The following is a 26,107-nucleotide window of genomic DNA, read 5'->3' as shown; positions in this document are numbered from 1 at the left end:
TTGTTAGGCCGCGATTCGACCGCTGGTGAGATTTAAAAAACGCAGCCAGAGAAATTTACAGCCGCAGCCCCAGAATCCTCTCCCACCGTTTCCTGTGGTTTAGGCCGAGACGCCAACGTCAGATTGTCTACAGCGCGCTCGACTCAAAATACAGCAAATAACTGGAGGACGGAGTGTAGCACAGTGGGTAAGGAACTGGGCTTGTAACCGAAAGGTTGCAGGTTTGATTCCCGGGTAGGACACTGCCGTTGTACCCTTGAGCAAGGCACTTAACCTGCATTGCTTCAGTATATGTCCAGCTGTATAAAGGGATACAATGTAAAATGCTATGTAAAAAAGTTGTGTAAGTCGCTCTGGATAAGAGCGTCTGCTAAATGCCTGTAATGTAACAGGCCTAAATTCATACGAGTACGCCACTTTTGTAAACGTAGCGCGCACCGTCTGCGTTTGCCGGTTTATCAGCTCAAACACATTCGCTACTGCGCAGCTGTTCACCACCATTATGTACTGCAAGCAACTCAAAACACACATTTATCTGGTTTCAAACATTGAATTGATTTGTTTTAGTGCACCGTGTTCGACCGACACAGTGTCAAGAGTCGCTGCTAGCCCCTTCCATTAGTTCCATTATCAAACTGGAATGACGTAATCCGGATTCAGTGTCATTTTATTGGAAGCGCTGGACAAGAAGAACTGGCTATTTTAAACGGCGGGGGGGGGGGGGGGCGTATAATGTATTCGGTATTACTTTCCAGTATCTAATTAGATGTGTCATTATTGTATATAAAGTAGAACTGACAAAATATATATCATTATTTCTATTATTTCTATGTAAAAATATACTGTCATTTCTTCTGTGAGATAATTGAACATTGTATGGAAATGGTATAGTCCAGAAAATGCGAAGTTATATAAGCATATTTGCTGTCAGTGTGGTGGTTGGCAGTAGGTGGGTGTAATTGCATGGGTATAACTGATGTGCTGATTTTTTTGTTTTGTATATAAATATTTGTATACTAGTTGGGGGCAATAAAACACCCCACAAGTTTGAGTCTCATCTCCAAAGTTCACGTGCTGCTGTAAGGGTATCTGCTAAACAAAATAAATAGATATTACAGCCACCGCCTAAGTCCAATACTCTGGGATTGTGGGTCCCAGGCCACCCCATCACTGCACATGTGCACGTACATTACAGGCATTTAGCAGACACTCTTACAGAACTTTTTGCACAAGAATTTACACTGAATCCATTTATAAAGCCACATATACACTGGTTAAGTACCTTGCTGAAGGGTACAACGACAGTGTCCTACCTGGAAATAAAACCTGTGACCTATAGGATACGAGGCCTGTTCCTTCACCATTACACTACACCAATGTCGCCCTTAGAATCATCAACAATACCCCCTCCCCCCCCCAATATGGCGCCCCTGCCGATGCTATCACCGCCCCCGTCACTGCGGGTCAGGGGTGGAGCTGCTGATAACGTGGGCCAGACAACAGTTTACTGCAGAAGCGTAGCCACGCCCACCGCGCTGTTAAAACCGCGTGGTCACATGGTCGCGCGGGACAGCGGTTGCATGGCGACACGCACGATCGCCGCTGAACACGGCTGTGTTTAGTCTGCGGGCGCGGGCGGGGGGCGGGCGGGGGCGAGTCTGTCTGTCTGCCGCTCTCTCACCGCTCTGGCAGTCTCTCAGGCTGGGAGTCTGTGATGTCATATTCTTAACAGAAGCGCAAGCAAGTAGACTGAGACTAACAAAAGGGGTGTGATTTTAGGAAAAAATGTGATGTTCTTAGATAAGAAAGACGATGGTATGATGGGTATATTCAGGGGATGAGGAAGATGATTGTATGATGGGTATATTCAGGGGATGAGGAAGATGATGGTATGATGGGTATATTCAGGATGAGAAGATGAGTATGAGGTATTGGGATGGGAAGATATGTAGATGGAATTAGGATGAGGAAGATATGGTATGATGGGTATATTCAGGGTGGAGATGATGGATATGTATTCAGGGATGGAAGATATGTATGATGGGTATATTCAGGGGATGAGAAGATGATGTATGATGGGCATATTAGGGATGAGGAAGATGATGGTAATGATGGGTATATTCAGGGGATGAGGAAGATGATGGTAATGATGGGTATATTCAGGGGATAAGGAAGATGATGGTATGATGGGTATATTCAGGGTATGAGGAAGATGATGGTATGATGGGTATACCCAGGGGATGAGGAAGATGATGGTATGATGGGTATATCCAGGGGATGAGGAAGATGATGGTATATGTAATCAGGGGATGAGGAAGATGATGGTATGATGGGTATATTCAGGGGATGAGGAAGATGATGGTATGATGGGTATATTCAGGGGATGAGGAAGATGATGGTATGATGGGTATATTCAGGGGATGAGGAAGATGATGGTATGATGGGTATATTCAGGGGATGAGGAAGATGATGGTATGATGGGTGTATTTAGGAGATGAGGTGTGATCCTCTTGTGTGTTATCCAGGGCAAACCTACAGCATTATCACACCATCTATAGATCAGAGCCTCACTAAAACATCAGCTACAAGCAGACATCAGCCTTCATCAGTAGCAGACAGACCTCAGTCTTACATCATTTACCTGTATTACTGGATCAAGAATAACAAAACTAATCATATGCCGTGTAACAAAATATTAAATATGAACAGATAAATAAATAAACTTCAATCTTTGTGGAATACATGTACTGTTAGTTGTGCCCTGCCTATCCTAACACCTGACCGGACCAGATATCCAAAGTTGAACTGTTAACCAGAAGTAGGGAGATTAATCCACACTAATTACTAATCTTAATATGACACAATACAAAATGTAATTATATTACATTACATTACATTACATTCATTTGGCAGCAGCGCTTTATCAAAGCGAGCTACAAGTGCATTTCATGATCTAGCAACTCTAATCCGGTTCATAAGGTACAATTTCTTATTTGACAGCAATTCAAATTTCTAAACAGCTATTTCTATATTATAAACTGATATATTTTGCAAGCCAATGGCTTTACTGTTATATAGGCTACTGTGAATCTTGATGCCTGTGGACTCTTTTCCTGCTACAAGACCTCCGTGAGAGAGAAGAAAGGAAGCCGTTCCCATCTCTCCTTTTTTCTCTCTGTCTCGCTCTGTCGATGCGTGACAGCTTGTCCTGCTCTTGCGCCGCGCACAGCATGTCATTAGGAAACGGCGTCTGCTCATCCCCGGGGCTTAGGAGGAGTGACATCATCAGCGCGAGACGCGCTCACGAGACGCGAGACGTGGTAGGAAAAAAATGCGCTCGTTTAACGGCAGCTCTCCGGAAACTCGCCCCTGCGGAACAATCGCGCGCTCCATCTCACGCGCCTCCCGCGGACGCATTCCAGTGCGATAATAATTATAATCACGATGATTGCCGGTCTTGAGAGTTGAGTTACTTGTGGGGTTTTTTTTATTTTATTTTTATGACTGCGTCCCGATTATTTAATCACAATTCATAACTGCCGTTTACAGCTTTCGGAGTCTGTTCCGCTGGTCACTGCCTTTTATAATCGTTTCTATGGAATTTGGAAGTAGTTAGGCATTTCCTTCTAATTTTGAGGTTAGTCTTTGGAACAGCCTTGCACCTTGGCACCTGGGCCACGAAAATTCTGACTTGGATATCTCCATGTATGCATGTGTCATATATATGAAATACCAGTCATTGCGCTAAAAAGAATATAAACTTGCTTATAAAATGTAATAAAACATCTAAAAGCACCCTTCAAATCAACGTAAAAATACTAACATGAAAACTGTTTTTCAGGATGGATAAACTAAAATGTACTGTCAAAATTTGTTTTATAGAAACATCGCCATTGTCGCATGTCATTTCATGGCTGCACATGCAGTATAAGCACCACTCACCTTCAGCAGTGAGTTGTTTGTTATTCATGTTGACCTGATGGGTTGTAACTGGTAGAGAACGTCACAGAGCAGAGCGCATTCCAGACCTTGGAGTGAAATTATAACGGTGTTCCCCCCCCCCCCCCCCCCCCCAGCCGTGGGATGATAGGTCCGTGCTTTTCATTACAGACCATCACATCAGATTCCCATAAATACCTCCGTCTCCACGGAAGATGTGCCACTAATTTGTTTTTTTGTTTTTTTTGTTGTTGTTGTTGTTTTTGTTTTGCTTTTTGTTATTGCTTTTTTAAAACCAAATGGGGGTAATTATGACACCTCAGATGAAGCATAATAGTTTTCCATTTCCATTTAGAGGTCCGTTGGGCCAAAGCCGTCTAATAGACGAGACACAAGTGTGTGTCAGATATCTTTGTGCTTATTCCATGAAGCTGGAAACCGATGATCACAATGAAACTGAGAGTCATGTAATTTATTTTTCCAGAACTGAGAGAAAGTGCAATTTAAAGTTTAAACTGCTCCTGTGTATTTAAGTTCACCAAACTCCTATAAAGGTTGGTAATGAATGGACAGTGCAGTAGAACTGTACAAATAGTAAATACAATAAGTGCCATATATTTTTAAAAATACATACCTTTGCCTCTTACATATAGGTGCATTGCACACAAATTTAATAGGCTAAGGTATGAAATTGTGTATACTAAAGGACTTACCTAAATCATATTTTCATACATTTCCCCGCCCCCCCATTAAACCGCAATATTAAAAACTAGATGCGATGCATGGAAACATTTTGCGTGGCGTATCGACAGGTTTCTGAAGAAGTGTGCAGAGAGGTGGGAGCTCTACCCCAGCGCAGGGTGACACATTCCGCGCATGATTGACAGCGATAATTTATTTCCTTTCCCCAACGGTCTCATGTTCTCAGGCTGCAAAGTGTTCAGAGGAAGAAGTGCATCGTTATGGGAGAGTACAGTTTCAGGTGAACAGGAAGTTACAGAGAAAGATGGGTTTTTTTTTTCTTTCCACTTTCGCATGAATACTGCCAGAGAAAGTAAAACTACAGGAAGCGTATGTATTGTTGCATTTGCATGCCAACAAGGACTCATAAAAAAAAAAAACACGTGAAATTGTCCCATACAGTTATTAGTAGTTATTTTCATATTTGAGATGTGTGGTATTTTTTGGCATGCGTTCTGAAGAAAGCCTCGTGCATATTTCCCTTGGAGTACCACAGACACCACAGTGAGCAGCCAGCTGCAGTACTGCATCCGTCCACCGCGGCCGACCGTGAATCACAGCGCGCACCCCCGACACGTCCTCCCAGAGCTGCCTTTATGGATCCCGTCCGTTTATAAAAAAACTGATCTGAGGCACGGAGGAGTTCGACCTTAAGCCCCGCGTGAGAGAGAGAGCTCTGAACACAGAGAGAGCACGCACACCCTGCCTGGATGGTACACCGGGCGGATGGTATCTCTGAGCAGGGAGAGACCCCCCTGTGTGTCCCACAGCGCTGGAGAGCACTGCCCTGAGCAGAGAGAGACCGTGCTCGATCTTATCACTGTCTCCCTCACAGGGACAACACAAACAGAAATAATAAAAGATGTATAAACAGTGAAAAGCGTTGCCCAGGAGAGAAAGGGGATTGTTTAAGCTGCACTGCCTAACCTCTCCTTCTTCCTCTCCCTCTCTCCCCTCTCCTCTCCCCTCTCGCCCCCCCTCCTTCCCCCCACAGACGGTAAACGGCGTGTAGGTGCAGCGGGGGCTTCAGCCGAGCGATCGCCGCTGTCTGCTGCCATGACGACCAGCCGCTGCAGCCAGCTCCCCGAGGTGCTGTCGGACAGGCTGGACCCCGCCCACGCGCCGCGCAGGCCGGGCTGCAGAGACCACGCCCCCCTCGCCGCCGCCGGGCCCCCGGACCGCCCGGGCCCCGCCCACACGGGGAAGGCCGTGGACGAGCCCAGCGGGCGTGGCGGCGGGCAGCCGCAGTACGTCATGCAGGTCTCCGCCAAGGACGGCCAGCTGCTCTCCACCGTGGTCGGGACCTTCGCCACGCCGAGGTGCCAACCGCCATTTCAGCACAAACCACCATTTCAGCTCAAACCGCCATTTCAGCTCAAACCGCCATTTCAGCTCAAACCACCATTTCAGCTCTAACCGCTGTTTCAGCTCAAACCGCCATTTCAGCTCAAACCGCTGTTTCAGCTCAAACTGCCATTTCAGCTCAAACCGCCATTTCAGCTCAAACCGCTGTTTCAGCTCGAACCGACATTTCAGCTCAAATCAGCATTTCAGCTCAAACCGCTGTTTCAGCTCGAACCGACATTTCAGCTCAAATCAGCATTTCAGCTCAAACCGCCATTTCACCTCAAAACGCCATTTCACCTCAAACCGCCATTTGTCTACGCGTTTCAGCTCAAAACCATTCAGCTCAACGCATTTCAGCTCAACTGCATTCCCTCAAACCGCCATTTTGGCTCAAACTGCCATTTCGGCTGAAACCGCCATTTCAGCTCACAATTTGCAACAGTTCACAAGTCTGTCTTCATGTGTGTACACAGCACGCTCAGAGTGTGCCCTTAACTTTGACTTACAAACTCGATGCGAGTATCGGATGTTTTTTTGCCCCCGCAGAGATTGATCTGCGAGTTAATCCTGGTGAACCGTTTTGCCAAAATGTTTTTGTGAGCAGTGCTGGCCCTGACTTCTGAGGGCCCCTAAGCAGGATTTGATTTGGGGGGCCCCCTCCAGCCCACCCACCCCACCCCCAAAATAATGTATATATTTTAGAGTAATTAGCGGGGCCTTGAGCACCCGGTTGTCTCTTAACGGGTCGGGCCGGCTCGGTCTGTGAGGAAAGATGGTTGTCTGTGAGGAAAGATGCTTCACTTGCGTTTAATAGTCACAGCTGAGGGCATGTTGATAGGCCTATGCTCTCTGTCTCTGTATCAGGCCTTAGCGTACTGCTGCTGCCTGATTTATATTGTCACTTTACACGTTTTTTTATCTAAACGAAGTCTGAGAAATGATTCTCTGTCCTCCATTTTGTTTTTATCTGGTATGTATCTTATTCAGTTCAATAAGTGTAGAATAGATATCTTGACAAACATCTGGCAGCAAATATCCTCTAACCCAGTTTAGAGTATATTACAGTGAAGAAGGGTGAGGGGGAAAATAAGATTGGAGGAAAATTAATGAGTAAATGAAAAAAAAACACAACAGAAATGTAAAAACACAAAAATTATCTTTAAAAAAATGCAGACCCGATATGATGCCATAGCAACAGCTGTTTTTAAACACCCAATTAAACTTAGATTGATGTCAGGGCAGCAAATGGGGTTGCATTTAAAACTTGCTTTAACGCAGTCATGCCATGATATCTCAGCGAATTCTTTTTCGGAATTAAATTAAGAGTCTGAATGTTTCGCAGAAGCCGCAGCGACGTGTTTAAATGGAGCGGTTTGTCAGGGAAAGTGCATTAAATTTAATTGAGCAGCTCAGCACAGTTGAAAAGGGCCTTTAAACTGAATGTCTGGATTTAAGCTAAGGCTTCGCACCCATTGTTTTCCCCCCATGAATTGGCTGAATTGAGTCATTATACCCCCTCCTCCACTTAACACACACACACACACACATACACACACACACACACACACACACACACACACACACACACACACAGACACACACACACACACACACACACACACAGACACACACACAGACACACACAGGTACACACACACAAACACACACACACTCACGCGCACAGATACACACACACACACACACGTGTGCACTAAGACAGACACACACACACAGGTACACACACACAAACACACACACACTCACGCGCACAGATACACACACACACACACACATACACATACACACACAGATACAACACACATATACACACACACACACACACATACACACACACACACACACACACACACACACACACACACACACACACACACACACACAGACACACACAGGTAAACACACACAAACACACACACACTCACGCGCACAGATACACACACACACACACGTGTGCACTAAGACAGACACACACACACAGGTACACACACACAGGTACACACACACTCACGCGCACAGATAACACACACACACACACACACACACACACATACACACACAGATACACACACACATATACACACACACACACACACGTGCACACACACACACACATACACAGACACACACGTGCGCACTAAAACACACATGCACACACACACACACACACACACATACACAGACACACACGTGTGCACTAAAACACACACACACACACACACACACACACACACACACCCTTTCATGACATTCACAGATGTTGATCGTGTTCAGCCCGGTGCCAGACGGTGAATGGTAGGGGGAGAGCAGTGCGATTGTGTTCAGCCCGGTGCCAGACGGTGAATGGTAGGGGGAGAGCAGTGCGATTGTGTTCAGCCGGTGCCAGACGGTGAATGTAGGGGAGAGCAGTGCGATTGTGTTCAGCTCGGTGCCAGACGGTGAATGGTAGGGGGAGAGACAGTGCGATTGTGTTCAGCCCGGTGCCAGACGGTGAATGGTAGGGGGAGAGCAGTGCGATTGTGTTCAGCCCGGTGCCAGACGGTGAATGGTAGGGGGAGAGCAGTGCGATTGTGTTCAGCCCGGTGCCAGACGGTGAATGGTAGGGGGAGAGCAGTGCGATTGTGTTCAGCTCGGTGCCAGACGGTGAATGGTAGGGGGAGAGCAGTGCGATTGTGTTCAGCCTGGTGCCAGACGGTGAATGGTAGGGGGAGAGCAGTGTGATTGTGTTCAGCCCGGTGCCAGACGGTGAATGGTAGGGGGAGAGCAGTGCGATTGTGTTCAGCCCGGTGCCAGACGGTGAATGGTAGGGGGAGAGCAGTGCGATTGTGTTCAGCGGGCCGGTTTCAGACAGGGCTGAATGGACGGGGGACCTGTTGGGGATTAATGCCGTCCAGGGGCGACTCGGGGTGCGGCCTTCTACGCGAGGGGGAGGCGCGGGGCCTGCAGGACAGAGTTTGGGGGTTTGGGGGTTTGGGGGGGGTGTGTGTGAACGCCTTTGATGGAACCACAGCGAGAGCGCACCAGTCCGGGACCCGCGGCGCGCGGTCTAAATTTAGCCGTGTGATTAGCATGCATGACAGGGCGCTTTGTAACAGTCTGGGCTGGCCTGTGTATCAAAGTCTGGGCCCCGTCCGCCCCCCTCCCCCCCCCCACCCCACCCCACCCCAATACCCCCCCACCCCAGGCTCAGCAGACAAAAGCAGGCTTTGGGAGAGTCAGCTGCCACAGTTAGCCTCGAACACAAAAACGCATCACTGCCAAACCAAGACCGTGAACACAATCCACCACACCAAGACCTGCTACACAATCCACCACACCAGGACCTGCTACACAATCCATTACACCAAGACCTGCTACACAATCCATTACACCAAGACCATGAACACAATCAACCACACCAAGACCTGGCACACAATCTCCACCACACCACGACCATGAACACAATCCACCACACCAAGACCATGAACACAATCCACCACACCAAGACCATGAACACAATCCACCACACCAAGACCATGAACACAATCCACCACACCACGACCATGAACACAATCCACCACACCAAGACCATGAACACAATCCACCACACCAAGACCATGAACACAATCCACCACACCAAGACCATGAACACAATCCACCACACCACGACCATGAACACAATCCACCACACCACGACCATGAACACAATCCACCACACCACGACCATGAGCACAATCCACCACACCACGACCATGAACACAATCCACCACACCACGACCATGAGCACAATCCACCACACCAAGACCATGAACACAATCTCCACCACACTAAGACCATGAACACAATCTCCACCACACCAAGACCTGGTACACAATCCACCACACCAAGACCATGAACACAATCCACCACACCAAGACCTGGCACACAATCCACCACACCAAGACCTGCTACACAATCCACCACACCAAGACCTGGTGCACAATCCACCACACCAAGAGCATGTTCACAATCCATCACACCAAGACCCGGTACACAACCCACCACACCAGGACTAGCCCCATTAGGGGTGGCGTGAGTTTGTCTGCAACCACATTCTTTATTTGTTCTTCACAACCGAGTTCGGTGAGGTCAACAAAGCAGGTTTCCGTCTCCAAACGGTGTTGCTGAGGTAAAGAAACTAAACCCCACTTATTGGTAAATCAAAAAGCTAAGGGCACACATTAACCGAGTCCCGTACGTTTCTGTAAAATGTGCTGCCCAACGGAACGGTTCTGTTGGTGTTTATAAGCACCTACAATGCTGGGTTAAGCGTAGCCTTGCCCTGATTGGCTGTTATCGAGCGGTACAGTCGTTGCGGTGTGACACCCAGAGAGCGGTTAAACCGTGTTGTTTTCAAGGCGCAAATCTCGGTCGGTTACGTGTTTTACGAACGCGTCCGTTCCCTTTGCCTTTTTGTTATTCGACGTAAGCGGTCTTTGTCCGGAGGCGGCCCGACGTTCCTGGAAAGCCCTTACCCGGAAACAGATTGCCTTTCATCAAGGCGTCGAGATAAACCGAAATAATCCACACTAAAGATTATCCGCCATACAGAAAATGAGGAAGATTACTTTCCATATAGTAAATGAAAACATAACCCCCTTCTACATATGCTGCTAATCCAGAGAATGAAGGAAGGGGAGCGGGAGATTACCACGGGAAACCCTGCTCAGAGCATTCCTCCAATTTGTCCTTTTAATTTGATTGCATGCTAAGTAACAGAGATTACATTTCATTATCATCTTCATTTTCCCCCGTTTTGAACAGGCTAAAATCTGTTTACAGCGTCTTATACCCTCAGTAAATCCTAAACACAAACAGCCATTCATTTCTGTTTTTTTTCTGGATTTAAATATTTTAATTCTCCTTTCCCCCCCCCCCCATAACACTGAGCTTTTGTTTTTGTTTGGGTAACTGTCCTTGTCTTGTTTCATTTTTTCTGTAGTTTCGCTGGCTCTATCAGGGGAAATACACTTTTTTTCTAAACAGAACTAAAAATTACTGTAATAACCCACTTGGCTCCTGAAATTCAGTTTCTTGGTGCTTTCCAAGGACAGCTGCACTTTCCCAATTTACTTTCATTTCCTCAGCGCAGACCGATAAAATATGGGCGACACTGAAAATATCTGCTCAGCTACCGGGAATTTCAACCCCTGAAATCATTTGCACTTCATGTTATGCTTTAAAAAATTTTTTATCCTAGACCCTTCCCCCCCACACCCCCCCCCAACTCTCTCCTGTTTATAAAACTCTTATACTTATGCCACCTTTAAAAAAATGTGAACAAAATAACAACCCCCCTCCCCTCCTCCAGAAGTTGGAGTACATCTCTCTCCTCTTTCTTTTGTTCATTTTATCGATCTCTCCGCTTTCACTCCTCCCTGTCTTTCTCGGTCCTGTTGTTCTCTCTGCTCCGTTTCTTCTCCGCATTATCTCCAGAACAGAACGCTAGCCTTCGTTTTGCTAATGTGCGTAAATAATAGCTGCGGCCCAGTCGGCAACGGCAACAGTGACGATAATGATGGTGGGGGAATGAGGGCTAATGTGCTCATTCAGACACAGCAGTAATATTGATAATGATAATAAAAATAGAACTCAACTTGTGGTTGTTAATGTGGGATATCTTCATTACTGTCTCCCTGCGCCTCAGGCTGTGGAAGTCTCATTTTCTCATTTTCTCAGTGTTTGTTAAATTTATGAAGTGATTTGTGAGTGGCTAACCCGTGTGTGTGTGTGTGTGTGTGTGTGTGTGTGCGCGTGCCGTGTGTATATGTGCGTGTATGTGTTTGTGTATGCGTGTCTCTATTTGTGTGTGTATATATGTGTGTGTGTGTGTGTGCGTGTGCATGCGTGGGGCATGTCTATGTGTGTGTATGCGTGTCTCTATGTGTGTGTACCCTCCAGCCCCCTGGTGGAGAGGCCCATGTGTCGGATCTGTCACGAGGGCAGTGGGCAGGAGGAGCTGCTCTCCCCCTGCGAGTGTGCGGGCACCCTGGGCACCATCCACCGCAGCTGCCTGGAGCACTGGCTCTCCGCCTCCAGCACCAGCATGTGCGAGCTCTGCCACTTCCAGTTCAACGTGCAGCGCAAGACCCGCCCCCTGCTGGAGGTACGTAAGCCCCGCCCCCTCCTGGAGGTACATAAGCCCCGCCCCCTCCTGGAGGTACATAAGACCCGCCCCCTGCTGGAGGTACGTAAGCCCCGCCCCCTCCTGGAGGTACATAAGCCCCGCCCCCTCCTGGAGGTACATAAGCCCCGCCCCCTCCTGGAGGTACATAAGCCCCGCCCTCCTGGAGTACGTAAGCCGCCCCCTCCTGGAGGTACGTAAGCCCCGCCCCCTCCTGGAGGTATTCAAGCCCTGCCCCCTGCTGGAGGTACGTAAGCCCCGCCCCCTCCTGGAGGTACGTAAGCCCCGCCCCCTCCTGGAGGTATTCAAGCCCTGCCCCCTGCTGGAGGTACATAAGACCCGCCCCCTTCTGGAGGTATGCAAGCCCCACCCCCTTATGGAGGCACGTTAGATCCGCCCCCTCCTGGAAGTGCAGAAGCCCCGCCTCCTCCTGGAGGTACATAAGACCCGCCTCCTCCTGGAGGTACATAAGACCCGCCCCCTTCTGGAGGTACATAAGCCCCGCCCTCTCCTGGAGGTACATAAGACCCGCCCCCTGTTGGAGGTACATAAGCCCCGCCCCCTTTTGGAGGTACATAAGTCCCGCCCCCCCGCAGGTCTGGCACCCCTCCCCGTCTACACTCTCTGAAGCAGAGGTGGAAAGTCTAGGGCTCAGAAAATGTAAAAGTTCTGCCGTGAGTTTCTTCCACACTGTGAACTCAGCCAGCTGATTTCTGTAATTAGTTCTGCCTCCTGGCTGAAGAATTGTGCTAATTAGCAAATACAGGAGACTGGAACAGAAGTGAGTGTTTTTCTCCACGCTGGGGAGTTTCTACCTCGCTCGCTCGCGTCCATGCTTTTTTGGGGTTCAGGCCCGGTCCCTGCTCCCGTGCTTTTTGGGGGTTCAGGCCCGGTCCCTGCCGGTCCCAGGTTGTGTAAGTACAGAGCCTGTCTCCCTGGCCGGTTGCCTGTGCGCTCTGAAGGAACCTGTATAAATAAACGCGCCGGTAAAACAGTAAAATAGAGGCTGAAGTTGCGACGCGTCCTCTTTGTGTTAGGGGGGTCACACTGGGCTTGGGCTTCAGTTTAGGGGTTTTTTTTGTGGTTGGATGTTTATAACGCACACTAAGTTTATTTCAGTAGTGTGGTTGGGGGTGGGGGTGGGTGGATCTGTCTGTCTGGCAGAAATCAGCCTTTCTCCTGCAGTCAGCCCGGGGGGGGGGGGGGGGGGGGGGTCACATAAGGGCTTTTGCAAAACACGCCAGCGAGTCGCTACTGGAAGCGCCTGCGGTGGGAACTCATAACCGCACACACAGAAAAGCCGTTAAGAAGGACCGGGGGGGGGATGGGTGGGGCGGGTGTCTAAGAAAGCGAAACCCTGCATTTGCGATTACTCGTAGAAGCCAGATTTGGGAGCAGGTCCCCCTTTTCACAATGACAGACTGGAGTCTCGCGAAGGAAAGGAGACCTCGTCTGACTGGAATCCCACGGATTTCATCCCCGCTTTCGGTTTGCCTCTACACAGCGCCGTCCTCCGCCGCCTGCGCGCGTCTCCGTGGCGACCCGCCCGATTCTGCTTCCTCCAGACCGTACGCGGGGGAACGAAGGGGGGGAAACGCTGTAGTGAGGGCGGGCCGAGCCGCTGGAGCGCTTTCGGCTGAATCGCGGGCGTGGCGATCGGGCGTGGCCGCGGCGGCGTCTGCTCGTGCGGAACCTTCACGGTTTCGTGAGGAACCGCGCGATCGACGGGTGAATTATGAGGGTAATCCCAAATCACGGCAACAACAGCCGTGCCATTATACTTACAACCAGACCAGTCACTCACCCCCCGGGCTGCCTCTCGGTCGAGAGAAAGGAGGGAAATCTCACTGATATTTCCTAGAAGCCACATCCTGCAGGAGCAGGCAACCTCTCAGTTCCTCATAGTCTGGACTTCCTGTTTAGGACCTGTCTTCGGGTCAGCTGTTGCCGGGGGAAACAGGAGGGGAGTTGTGGTTTTTTTCCCTGCATTAATCAACTTATTCTCCATCTCCTAAAATATCAGCGTCAGTCTTTTAAAATAGCATGTGCCTACCTGGATCCCCTCTTAAAGACCACATACTCCTTAGGGGTGGGAGTGTTGGCCTTTGGGGGGGGGGAGGGGGGGTTGGGGGATGGTGAGGGGACACGTGGGTTTTAATTCCACTTTGGGCTCAGTGCCCTTGGATAACGGTTTACACACCGCAAACCCAGTGGTTCCATATTACCCACCTGCGTAATCAGTCACACACAAGGACTATAAGTCTAACAAAGGATATCAGACAATCACACTGGCTCTTTCATACAACTAATGCCCACTTGCACATACACGTACTCGTTTAAGGGATGTGCTATTGTGTTGTCATCATAGTTGTAGTTGTGCATCATAGTTTGTAAGTGTGAAGAGTGACGACTGTCTGTTCAGAACAGAATGGAGCGATTGTGTCCCAGTGACTCAAATAAAAAAATTAAAAAAAAAACCTTCTCATTTATCTCTCTATCTCTCTCTGACAAAAAGTCACAGCCAGAAGGCGTCTTGCAGTTGCGTTTTATCAGTAAACAAGCCGTGTTTGTTATGAGGAGTGGCGGGGAGGGAAGGCCGTGGAAGCCTGTTGTTATGGAGATGGAGGCACGCGTGACGGAATTGACGTGACTGAGGGCGAGATCAGTCTCTGAAATGGCTTTCAGCTTTCTGGCTTATCTTTCCGAGTCCCGTTCTCCTTGCGACAGAAGTATTCGCCACTTAGCGGATTTGTAATTAATCCCGCCGTGCAGCAAGTGTTAAATAAAAGGGTCTTAAATGTCAATTTGCTCTCGTTCTCTCTCAAAGAAAATCTCTCTCAATCTCGTGACAAATCTCGGTCAATTTACAAAAAAAGACTAATAACATTCACACATCTATACTGTGTGTTCACCCCCTGTCTCTGAAAGTAATTATTTATCGCTTCCTCTCAATCTCACTGAAAATAATGATAAAAAGAACAGAAGTAAGCTTACAAATGAGAGAGAAGCTCAGTTTCCTGGTCTAATGTAGACTATTTGGGTTGGGCTGCATCCTTACTGTGTTCCGTCATATTAGCGTTTCATACGGTACGTGGATATTACGCATGCCTGGGGAGTATCCAGGAATTCTGGGCCTTCTGGAAGAATAACGCACTTGGTCTCTTAGAGGGTGTGTAAGATTAAAAATTATTTGTGCCACCCCCCTCCCCCCATCCCCCCTTATGATAGCACTAAACATGTCTCTCTGTCCCTCTCTGGGTGTGTAAAAGAGCTGAACGTGTCTCTCTCTCTCTCTTTCTCTCTCTCTCTCTCTCTCTGTAACACCCTCTCTCTCTCTATCTGTGTAACGCCCCTCTCTCTCCCTCCCCCAGAGGACACTAATGGGGGTGTGCTTCTCTCTCTCTGTGCTGAACGCCCCCCCTCTCTCTCTCTCTTCTTTCTCTGTGTATCGCCTCTCTCTCTCTCTGTGTAATGCCTCTCTCTCTCTCTCTCTCTGTGTGTGTAACGCCCTCTCTCTCTCTCTCTCTCTCTCTCTCTCTGTGTAACGCCTCTCTCTCTCTCTCTCTGTGTAACGCCTCTCTCTCTCTCTCTCTCTCTCTCTGTGTAACGCCTCTCTCTCTCTCTCTGTAACGCCTCTCTCTCTCTCCCCCACAGTGGGTGCGGAGCCCCGGTTTGAGGCAGGCCCAGAGGACGCTTTTGGGGGACATGGTGTGCTTCCTGCTCATCACGCCGCTGGCCACCATCTCGGGCTGGCTGTGCCTGCGGGGCGCGGTCGACCACCTGCACTTCTCCAGCCGCCTGGAGGCCGTGGGGCTCATCGCCCTGACCGTCGCCCTCTTCACCATCTACCTCTTCTGGACCCTGGTGAGCCCCTCCTCCTCAAACCCACCCCCTACCCCCCCCCAACCATCTACTTCTTCTGGACCCTGGTGAGTTCCCCCCCCAAACCCGCCCCCTACCCCCTACCCCCGTCACCATCTACCTCTTCTGGACACTTGGCACCGTACTACAATTCCCATCAACCTCTCCACCATAGTGCCATAGACATACCAGACAAATACTCTGCAATGAACTATGGGTAGCTGAGGCAAGGAAGCAAAGAAATGGCGGTGTACATTGTATTTTCAAGATAAAGAATGGGGCATAGTATTAATAGGCTAACTTGCTTAGTCAACAACACAAACATGTACCCACACATGTTTTTATGATTTTAAAACTGAAAAAATATTGAGGAGCACAAATGTTGATAGGTGTACATATGCTTTTACTATTATACTATTTTTACCATCACCAGTCATTGGACTGACCTTTAGGAGCGTTATAGCGCATGGCATCATGCTCTGAGTGTTTGTATTATCAGCTGCACTAGACCTTTTCGGTCATTTTGGGGTGAAATTCCTTTAAATATTGCATTATGGAAAATAACTTTTTTTTTTTAAACGTTCAGGTTATCTTTTGGGTACATGTTAATCCGGGGGTTACTGAAATACCCCACACTTTCTCCAGCAGCTGCTCAGTAACCCCATGATGTCACAGTACATTTTATAATCCCTCCCATCACTGTAGGTACCAGAAAGAAGTTCACCCCCATTTTTGACAGGAAGTTCCATTGTCAAACAGCACACAGTTTGGCTCCATTGGACTATAGTGCACTACTGAAAGGCATTGTTACAAAAATGAACACAGGAAATTGTCAAGAAAAAAAAAAAGCGGAATTTATTATGCATAAAATATATTGACTGCATGTAGTGCTGCCACACGTACGACTCATGGATAAATAAGAACACAGTCGAATAAAAGGATCCGTTTTTTTTTCCCCCCGAGGAAATTACTATGATATTGTACACCCGTCAGCTATCGGAGATTGCGGACGGCCTGGTGGTATTGATATTGATATTGCTGGAGAGTTATCTGTGGGAAATCATGCCCCCACCCCCCACCCCACCGCAGTGAGCGAGAGAATCCCCGCGGTGCTGTTCAGGGGTTCGTGTCAGGTGAACGTGGCGTTCGCAGAGCAGCGAATGTGTGCTTCTGCAGAGCAGCAGAACCAAATAAATCTGTTATTGTTTTCAAAACAAATACTTTTTTATGGTGTGTTTACACGTCTGAGTTTGCGATAGAGAGAGAGGAGTACCATAAATATTCATGACGGAGTTCCTAAAGCCGCAGAGTGAGAGCACCCCTGACGTAGCATACTGATGTAGCGACTGAGTTCTGTGAGTTCTGACGTAGTAAGTTCTGACATAGTGACACGTAGCGCACCGAGTAAGTTCTTGTCTCGGCCTGTAACCTAAAGGTCACAGGTTTGATTCCCAGGTAGGACACTGCTAATGTACCCTTCAGCAAAGGTACTTAACCTGCATTGCTTCAGTATATATCCAGCTGTATAAATGGATGCTGTGTAAATGCTATGTAAAAAGTTATGCAAGTTGCTCTGGATAAGAGCACCTACTAAATGCCTGTAATGTGTGTGTGTGCGTGCTTGCGTGCTTATGTGCGTGTGTTTGTGTGTGTGTGTGTGCGTGCGAGTGTGTGCTTATGTGTGTGCGTGTTTGTGTGTGTGTGTGTGTGTGCGTGCGTGCGAGTGTGTGCTTATGTGTGTGCGTGTGTGTGTGTGTGTGTGTGCGTGCGTGCGAGTGTGTGCTTATGTGTGTGCGTGTGTGTGTGTGTGTGTGTGTGTGCGTGCGTGCGTCTGTGCATTGAGGCCTAATCCTGAAACGCTTCCCCCTCTCCCCTACAGGTATCGCTCAGGTACCACTGTCGGCTGTATAACGAGTGGAGGCAGACCAATCAGAGGGTGGTGCTCCTGCTCCCAAAAACGCACGGGGAGCCCCCAGCACAGCAGCCCCTCACGGGCCCCCCTCCCGCGAAACGCCCCTCCAAAGAGACCATCGTCTGAGCGCCGTCGGGAACCCCCCCCCCCCCGGGACCGATACCTCTCCCGAATTCTGGCCCCCACACCGCAAAGGGGCTGGGGATTGTGGGGTCAGGGTGGGGGGTGGGTGTGTCAAAGACTCACTGGGATTCACTTCACGAATCAGAGCAGGGGGAACATTTTGTGGAGGACACCCCTGTTCGGACTCGTTTGGAGGACAAAATCCCGCCGTGTGAGAAAACGCCTGTGGGGGGGCCGCTAACTCCTCCCCCCGTCTGTGGGGGGGGCGGGTGACTATGGAGCTGTAAATCCCTACGAAGTTGAGCTGTGATTCACGTGTAAGTCCGCATGTAGCGGAAGACATGGAGATGATTCTCTTTCCCCTCTTTAATTGAGCCAAGCTAAGGCCTCCATTCAGACTGAACTCGCCATGCTCCCCTGTCCTTCATCTTAAAAAGCAATTTTAGACAGTGATGTTTTTTACCCAAAAACTCAAGTTTTGCACTGTGTGTGTGGGAAAACTGCGAGGAGAAAAGCATTTCCATGATTGAGCTTCACACTCAAAGTTAACGGCAAAGCAAGCTATGCGGGCTAAAATCCTGAAGGTCCACTTCATCAGTTCAACACTAGAATGCACTGCTGCATAGACAAGGAACAGAACGTGATTGGTTGGAAGTTGTGTTTCCTGATACAGGTGTTCTGCCTTGACGCTCATATTTCAGCTGGAAAGGAATGCATTTCAGTATTTTAAGCTCAGTAAAGATGTAATCACTCATTTAAGCTGCCATAAAAAGGCATAGTAGGACCCAGAGGAGAATTTCAGGTTAAAAAAAAATTAATTAAGGGGTTTTGACATGCTTGAAAATATGGGTTAATGATGTTAAATGGTTTAATGATGCTAGATTATAAATTTGGAGGAAAAATTTGAAATTTTTTTTTTTTTTTAACCTGTTTCTTTTGGGGTGGAGTGATGTTCTGTGCCTTGGACTTGTCAGAAATCAGGTTGGAAAGAAAACATTTTGTGGGGGGGGGGGGGCACAGGTTAATTTACTAGTACAGTCCAGATTTTTCTGAGTGCATTCTTACCAAAACATACAGGACCGCTGGGCCTTTGCTTGTAAATGTGTGGAGCGCTCCTCACATCCGTAAGTCTTAAGATTTCCTCAGTTTAAAGCAAATCCTGTGTGCTGTGGGTTTTTATATTCAGACTCGATGTTCCCCTTGAGTGTTCGTCATAATGTCTCCCTCTGGGTGGAATATGCGCCATCAAGGTTGTATTGTTTTTTGGGGGGGGTTTTTTTGTTTCTTTCCTTTGACTTGGGTGTGGATGTGTCTTTTCCCCACTTCCACGTTTGTAATTTTCTGTTGCCATGTTTGTTTTGTGTCTCATTCTTTGAGCTGTTTCCACTGCACTGTGAATCGGCAGTTGGGCACTGTTGTGAATCAAAGTGAATTTATATATTTGTGTTTTTTCCCCCCCTCCTCTTGTTTACAAATTTCAGGAGATGAACAGCTGTAGGCCTCTGGGTATTGGTTAAGACGGAGTGCTGTTCATTGGGCCAAAGTTAACCCTTTTTACTTTGTGCTTGGGAGTATAGGCTTAAATTATACCATGAGCTCGTAGGGAAGCCGCTTTGAGTGTGTTTAATTATCCTGCCAATTAACCCAGCTCTGAAAACCGCTTTCTCTTTAATTTTATTTGAAACGCATAACCATTTTATTTGGAAAAATGTTAAAATGATATGAAGCACTTATTTAAAACTGCCATATTTATATTGCCCCGATGTCAGTTTTTTCCATTAAAACCACTGAACCTGTGTTTGTGATTTCACTTTTTTTAATGTTCAGGACCAACTGATTCAGATGATTCAGATTCCACGAGTAAAAGACACGGATTAATTTTTAATTTCCAGTTGAAATCCAGGGAATGGAATTGTGTTCATGTTAACTGTCTGCCGTTTAAACTTCATTGCAGAACATGAAGGAATGTAATTGCTTTCTGTAATTGTACAAACAAACCCAAGAAAACCTCATGCAGGCCGTATGGGATTTCATTGTCGTAATTGACGTAAAAACTCTGGTTTAGTCCCTCAGTCGGCGTTGTTATAAACACAGGTAGGCATATTCCTCTATATATCAAACAAACAAACGCGGTAAATACGCACTCAAGTTTGCCCCGAACAATCGTGTAAAAAAACCAACAAAAAACAAAAACAAATGGACAAATCCATAAATGAGCTCAAATTAAAAACAACACAAAACAACCAAAATAACACAAGCAGGTAGCTTGTAGTTCACTCACCAGTTTGGAGTGGAGAACAGAGTCTGTTATTATACTCTCAGTAACTTGGTGCTTATTCCAAGATTTCTCTTTTCGTTGGCAGAATGGTTTTTGCTTTTCCGCGCGCGTTCTGGTTTCCAGAGAACATACACGCTCCTCTCGCCAGAGAATACCTACACTTTTAGATCTGTTCCTCCTTTCTCCTCCATCGGTAATTTCTGGTTTTTGGGGCCTTACTTATAAAAAATGTCATTGTATTGAAACACCTTAAAGGTAAAAGTTAAAATCACTGACGTTTGATTTATATATAAAAATAACAATAAAAACAGACGGAAAGAAAGTTGCTTACGTTGGATTAAAGTCGCGTATCTGCGTTTTACGCATCTGGGATATATTAAATCTCAAATGAAGTTCGATTTCAAGTCACGTGAACGTGCTTTACAATTCCCTTGTGAATGTGGTCAATAAAGCGCATTTCAGATCAAATCTGCGACAGCAGAAGCGATGAAAATGGAGAGTTTCAGTAGTTTATGCGATGCTCTGGTTAACAAAATTAACTTAAATGACCATTTCTGCAAGTTTTGCACCCCAGAGTGACCGATTTAATTTGTTATAAATGGAAACGTAAAAGTTTCCGCAACTTCTGCAAATGCAAAGGTCATGCATATTTTTAGTTTGTTTTAACTCTAAAAAATCCTCACAATTTATTTTTTCTTAATGCACATGCACAGATAGTGCCCAGAAAGGTGGAAACGCTTGGGTAAATGAGGAACACAAAGTGTACTGAAAGCAGGTGCTTCCACTCGGGTGTGGTACCTGTGAGTTAAATAAGCAGATAACATCCCAGCATGCTCAGCGTGGTGTATAAAACTGCAGGCTGGCCCGGTTGTCTATAATTATGGCCCGCGTGCTTCAGGGACTTTGAGACATGGGTGATTTGGGACTCATGTTTGGCAGGATCTTCAGTGATGAGGCTGAACTCGCTGACCTCTCAGGTGGAGAAGTGTCTAAGGTGATATCTGCGTGGAACTCTAAGGATTAGGGCAGGTGTGGTGCACACCTATAGAAGCCCACAGGCCCGAGTTCTTGGCTGCACCAGCACAGGGTTCTGCCAGTTCCATACTGGTGTGGGATGCATTCCACTGCTATGGTCTGGATGTACTCATGGCCGTAGAAAGCAAGGCCAAGGCTAATCAATACTTACCGATTTTGAGTGATCACCTTCATGAAATGAATGAATGGAACACCATTGCATTTATGTAGCACTTTTCCGAACACTCAGAGTGCTTTACAGTGATGAGGGGGAACTCACCTCAACCACTTCCAATGTGTAGCACCCACCTAGGTGATGCACGGCAGCCATTTTGCACCAGAACGCTCACCGCACATCAGCTGAGGCGGAGAGGGAGAATCATAGGTGCAGTATTACTTTCCTGCCAGCAGGGGGTTTCTTCCAGGATGACAACGCCCTCCTCCATCTACAGTGCAGACACCCTCCAGTTTGATGAGGACAGTGGCGTCCATAAGCCAGGTTCTTCTCCCTCACCAGAGCTGAACCCAACGGAGTGTTTATGGAAGATTCTGGAACATCTGCGACATCAGCGTTTCCCCACCTGCATCAACACAGCGTGTGAGCTGGCTGGCCACTGCGGAAAAATGGCTCCGCTGTCCCATCTGCGAAATTCCAGATGTTGGTGGAACGTCAGATAAAAGCTGTGCTGTGGCAGCACGTGGTGGCCAAACGCTCTGTTATTGGCGTTTTCACCTTTTTGGCCACTGCTTGTACCTACAAACAAAATACCAGAGTTTGATTAAAACATAGAGGTAATGACAATAAATGATTCAAATCAAAATAGCTGGATTTTGACTTGACTTTCAAAGTTACAGGCATTTCACAGTTCTGAACGAGCCCCATTCTCTAAGGCAGGGGTGTCCAATCTTGTCCGAAAAAGGGGGCGATACGAGTGTAGGGTTTGTGTTAGCCCAGCTCTGTGACACCCGATTCAGCTAATTAACAAATCATGGTCTTCAATCGCAACCTTGAGAAGTCAAATCAGGTGTCCCGGGACAGGGCTAAAACAAAAACCTGCACCCACACCAGGCCCTATTCGGATAAGACTGGACACCCCTGCCCTAAGAGGTCATATCTCTGAGGATGGGAGAGATGATTGTGTAGATATATATATATACATGTAATAATATAATGTATATAACATGTGGTTATAATAATAACTACAATAAGCACAAGCATCAGCAAGCGCACTAGTAATTACTGTGGTCAGCTCTCTGTTCAGACCGTCCTTCCTTATTAAATAAAAATCCTGGAGTTACGCTGACAGCCCGCAGTCAGATGGTCTCCAAAAGCCAGACTGTATATCACGCAGCACATGGAAAAAACAGCTGTAGCTACGCTGTTTTCATAGCTATCCTACAAGGTACGGTTAGCATGACACGAACATTCAGCCGTACTGGCTACACACAAGTAATATTTGTGGGGGGAAAACCACACCTTAGATATTCCGTAATGTTTGGTTTGATTCACTGAATTTCATTACATTTCAGGCATTTAGCAGACGCTCAGACTGACTTACACAACTTTTCTTTTTTTTCTCTTACATAGCAGTTACATTGTATCCATTTATACAGCTGGATATATACTGACGCAATGCAGGTTAAGTACTTTGCTCAAGGGTACAACAACGGTGTCCTACTGGGGAATCAAACCTATGACCTTTAGGTTACAAGACCAAAACCTTACCCATTACACTACCCTGCCACCATGTTTCACATCCTAGTCTTCAACAGGGTGTGACTAATGGAAGTAAGAAACCTTGTTTTTAAAGAAAGGAAAAAGCATTAAAAACAAAAAAAAATCATTTCAATTCTAGAGTAGGTTTTTGATCAGCCCAGACTGTTATGCTATTATATTATTCAATAAAGTTACATTTAACATGGGCAACTAGCATCCACACTCCAAACCACAAGTGATATGGAAAATATGTTTGAGGATGACATTAACTGCACTTACGAGTTTATTAAGGTGGTAACTTCTCGTAACTTTTAAACATGACTAATCTGATATTTTAAGTGTGTGGGGTTTAGATTTGTAGTTAAGCTTGCAGGCGTGCTTTCTTGACTTTCGTGGTTTAAAGAATTTTTTACAAGGTGTTGGATTCCGCTACAAAACCATGAAGTATTGCTGCAGGGTACTTGTCATGAACTCATATGTGTAAAACAATGTTAATCATGAGCAGTTCTAACAGGGGGCAGGTGGATTAAAACGTCATTTCAAGGGATAAAGGGATACGTCTCAGAATGAGGGACTTTTAAAACCTTTTTAGTTAATACTTTATCACACTTTATAAGACGAACTGCATGCATGAACACATACATAGACATTTTGATGTGTTATTTCTTACCACAGATAACCCAACGGCTCCAAATTCATTTGAGGTCAGGGACATCTTAGACATTGTAACTACCCAACGCACACATACACACACACACACACACACATGCACTCACACATACACACACACACACACACACACACACACACACGCAGTGTAGAACCATGAATGAATACAACACTTCCCTCAGTCAGCAGATATAATTTCAGAGCTCATCGTCTAGACAGTTAAATGCTGCCACTAAAGGTTAACTGTTGAGCAAAAGAATATCATTTTATAAGAGTTCACAACTGCCTGAGTAGGAAAAAAATTCAATACCCTTTTCCTGTAATGTTATGCAAATTGGATTCGCATGAAACACATTTGTTACAGAAACATCTGTTTTATGCAAATCCAATTTGCAGAAATGAATCATTCCACACCAACGTACAGACCCCCCTGAAATTATTCACACCCTTGATAAAATCGGAGCAAAGGTTGTATAAAATAACGCCAGTAATAAGCTCCATTACATGCTCAAAAATAGAAGAATTCTACAACGTGGCCAAAGGTTTTTTGACTTTTGCAAGTCATGGTTACAAACATTCTTTCCACCGTTAATAATGAAGAAATTTTAATACACTGGATCAGTAGTAACGCTTTCTGGGAGAACCCACACCCTGTACCCCGTACCCCGTACCCCCTACACAGCGTGGCAGAGTTTGGGTAGCAAAGAAAAATTCTAGGGCCACAGACAGAGGTCTACAAAATGTGTTGCATTGCAGGGGACATTGTCTTCAAAGCAACCATCAGACACCACCTCCATGTCAATAAGCTTTTCGGGAAAGAACCGCTTTGAAAGCAAGCTACTAATGAGGGGGAAAAAATCGAACAAAAATAAGCATCTGGAGTTCACTAAATGGCACTGGAACTTTGTTTGGAACTGCGGTAGGTGTTAAAGTCAGATTATTGGATTGAAAAATTTAGCCGCCAGGCCGCGCAGAGGAAGTGGGTTTCAGCATCAGAAGCACGCCGGCGTTGAAAATCATGCCTGTGGTGAAATACGCTGCTGGAGCTTCGATAACATTGGGCTGTTTTGCACCTCCTGGTCCTGGGTCTTTTAAGGTCACTGGAATCATGAAGTACTTGCAAGAACCAGATATTTTAGCCCGAAACTCGGCACCTCTGCTGCCAGGAAAACCCAGCGGTAAACAGATCTTTCAAGCGAGACAGTGATCCCAAGGAATACCTCAGAATCCGTTCACAAATTCACGGATTTGCAACGACCATCTGCCTGTTTGAACTGAACAGCCCATTTAACGACTGAAATTAGCATGCTGTAAATGTTGTTCAGACCTTGCAGTCCTGCAAACAAGCTCATTTTTTCTCTGTAATCATTTCAGGAGTCTCTGGTGGGCTTGGAAAATTCTCAGGAATTAAGAGGTGAGTTTTAATGCATAGCAAGGCATATAATGGTATAGCGTAAATCGGCCAGTCCACAGTGTATGGTGTTGGACAGGTGGGGGGGTGTAGCATGGATATAAGGGCATGGATTTAAAAAAAAGCCTAATTTCCCTGTCCACTCCCAATTCAAGGCAGACCTGCACAGGAGACTTCCACAGATTCCAACACCCACGGTCAGACGTCAGGCCACTTACTTCCTGTTCTGGAGAGGCGGGGCAGCTCTTCCAGCCCCTATGAGTGATGCATTACATTACAGGAGCTCTGCTGCCCTCTGGTGGACAAAGACCACATGACAACGGACCCACGCGTTTATGCCAAAATGCGCTCAGAAACAGATCGGACACAGGGGCGCAAGTTATTCAAATTTGAAACTTTATTGTTTGTTTTACATAAAAGTATAATCTAAATTCCAACACCCTGTCATCTAAACTATATTTAGAAGAAAAATAACCTGCTATAAAATGCTTACTATAAAGAAGTTTCAAAATGCTATTAAAAATAAAATAAAATCAGGATACAGATGTCGTACATGGAAAAAGCATCACAGCACCTGGAGGTGTGGCCTAGGTTGAAGGCTGCACTGCTGATGCAATGTCAGCCTCCCTGCTACTAAAACAGGACCTCCATTCACACAAGATTCATACAAAAAAAATCAGTAATGTTTGAAGTGTTTCAAAAGTGGTTTACAAAATCATCTGCATTTTAAACTGTTAAAAAAATTTTGATTCACACCAGCTGCATAAAATACAAACTGAAAATAAAAAATAAAAAATACAAAAATAGTTCTGAGTAGTTCTGAGTTGGCAGTTGAAAAGTGGTTTGGGTGGGGGAGGGTGGGCTGGGGGGGTCCACACGAAGCAGTCTTGTTTAGCTGAATGTGGGGCTCCCTGGAGTAGACAGGTGGGGGGGGG

The 26,107-nt window shown here is 46.7% G+C and overlaps 2 protein-coding genes across 2 annotated transcripts in view; one reads left to right on the top strand and one right to left on the bottom strand.

The window, feature by feature from the left end:
• Positions 1 to 19,880, top strand: part of LOC135238861 (E3 ubiquitin-protein ligase MARCHF3-like) — a 38,130-nt gene extending 18,250 nt beyond the window's left edge. Inside the window, exons 2-5 of the mRNA XM_064306989.1 lie at positions 5,675 to 5,999; positions 11,965 to 12,169; positions 15,842 to 16,051; positions 17,928 to 19,880. Of these exons, the coding sequence (XP_064163059.1) occupies positions 5,737 to 5,999; positions 11,965 to 12,169; positions 15,842 to 16,051; positions 17,928 to 18,086 (837 nt within the window). The 5' untranslated portion in view covers positions 5,675 to 5,736 and the 3' untranslated portion in view covers positions 18,087 to 19,880. The remainder of the gene's footprint in view (positions 1 to 5,674; positions 6,000 to 11,964; positions 12,170 to 15,841; positions 16,052 to 17,927) is intronic.
• A 5,671-nt stretch (positions 19,881 to 25,551) lies between these two features.
• The window catches only part of lmnb1 (lamin B1), a 21,397-nt gene continuing 20,841 nt past the window's right edge, over positions 25,552 to 26,107 (bottom strand). Inside the window, exon 11 of the mRNA XM_064307885.1 lies at positions 25,552 to 26,107. This exon is cut by the window's right edge and continues 55 nt beyond it. The gene's annotated coding sequence lies outside the window, so the exon portion shown is untranslated.

Source organism: Anguilla rostrata, chromosome 14 (assembly GCF_018555375.3).
Source record: "Anguilla rostrata isolate EN2019 chromosome 14, ASM1855537v3, whole genome shotgun sequence".
In the NCBI taxonomy this organism is placed as follows: domain Eukaryota; kingdom Metazoa; phylum Chordata; class Actinopteri; order Anguilliformes; family Anguillidae; genus Anguilla; species Anguilla rostrata.
This window is presented reverse-complemented; position numbering and strand designations above follow the sequence as displayed.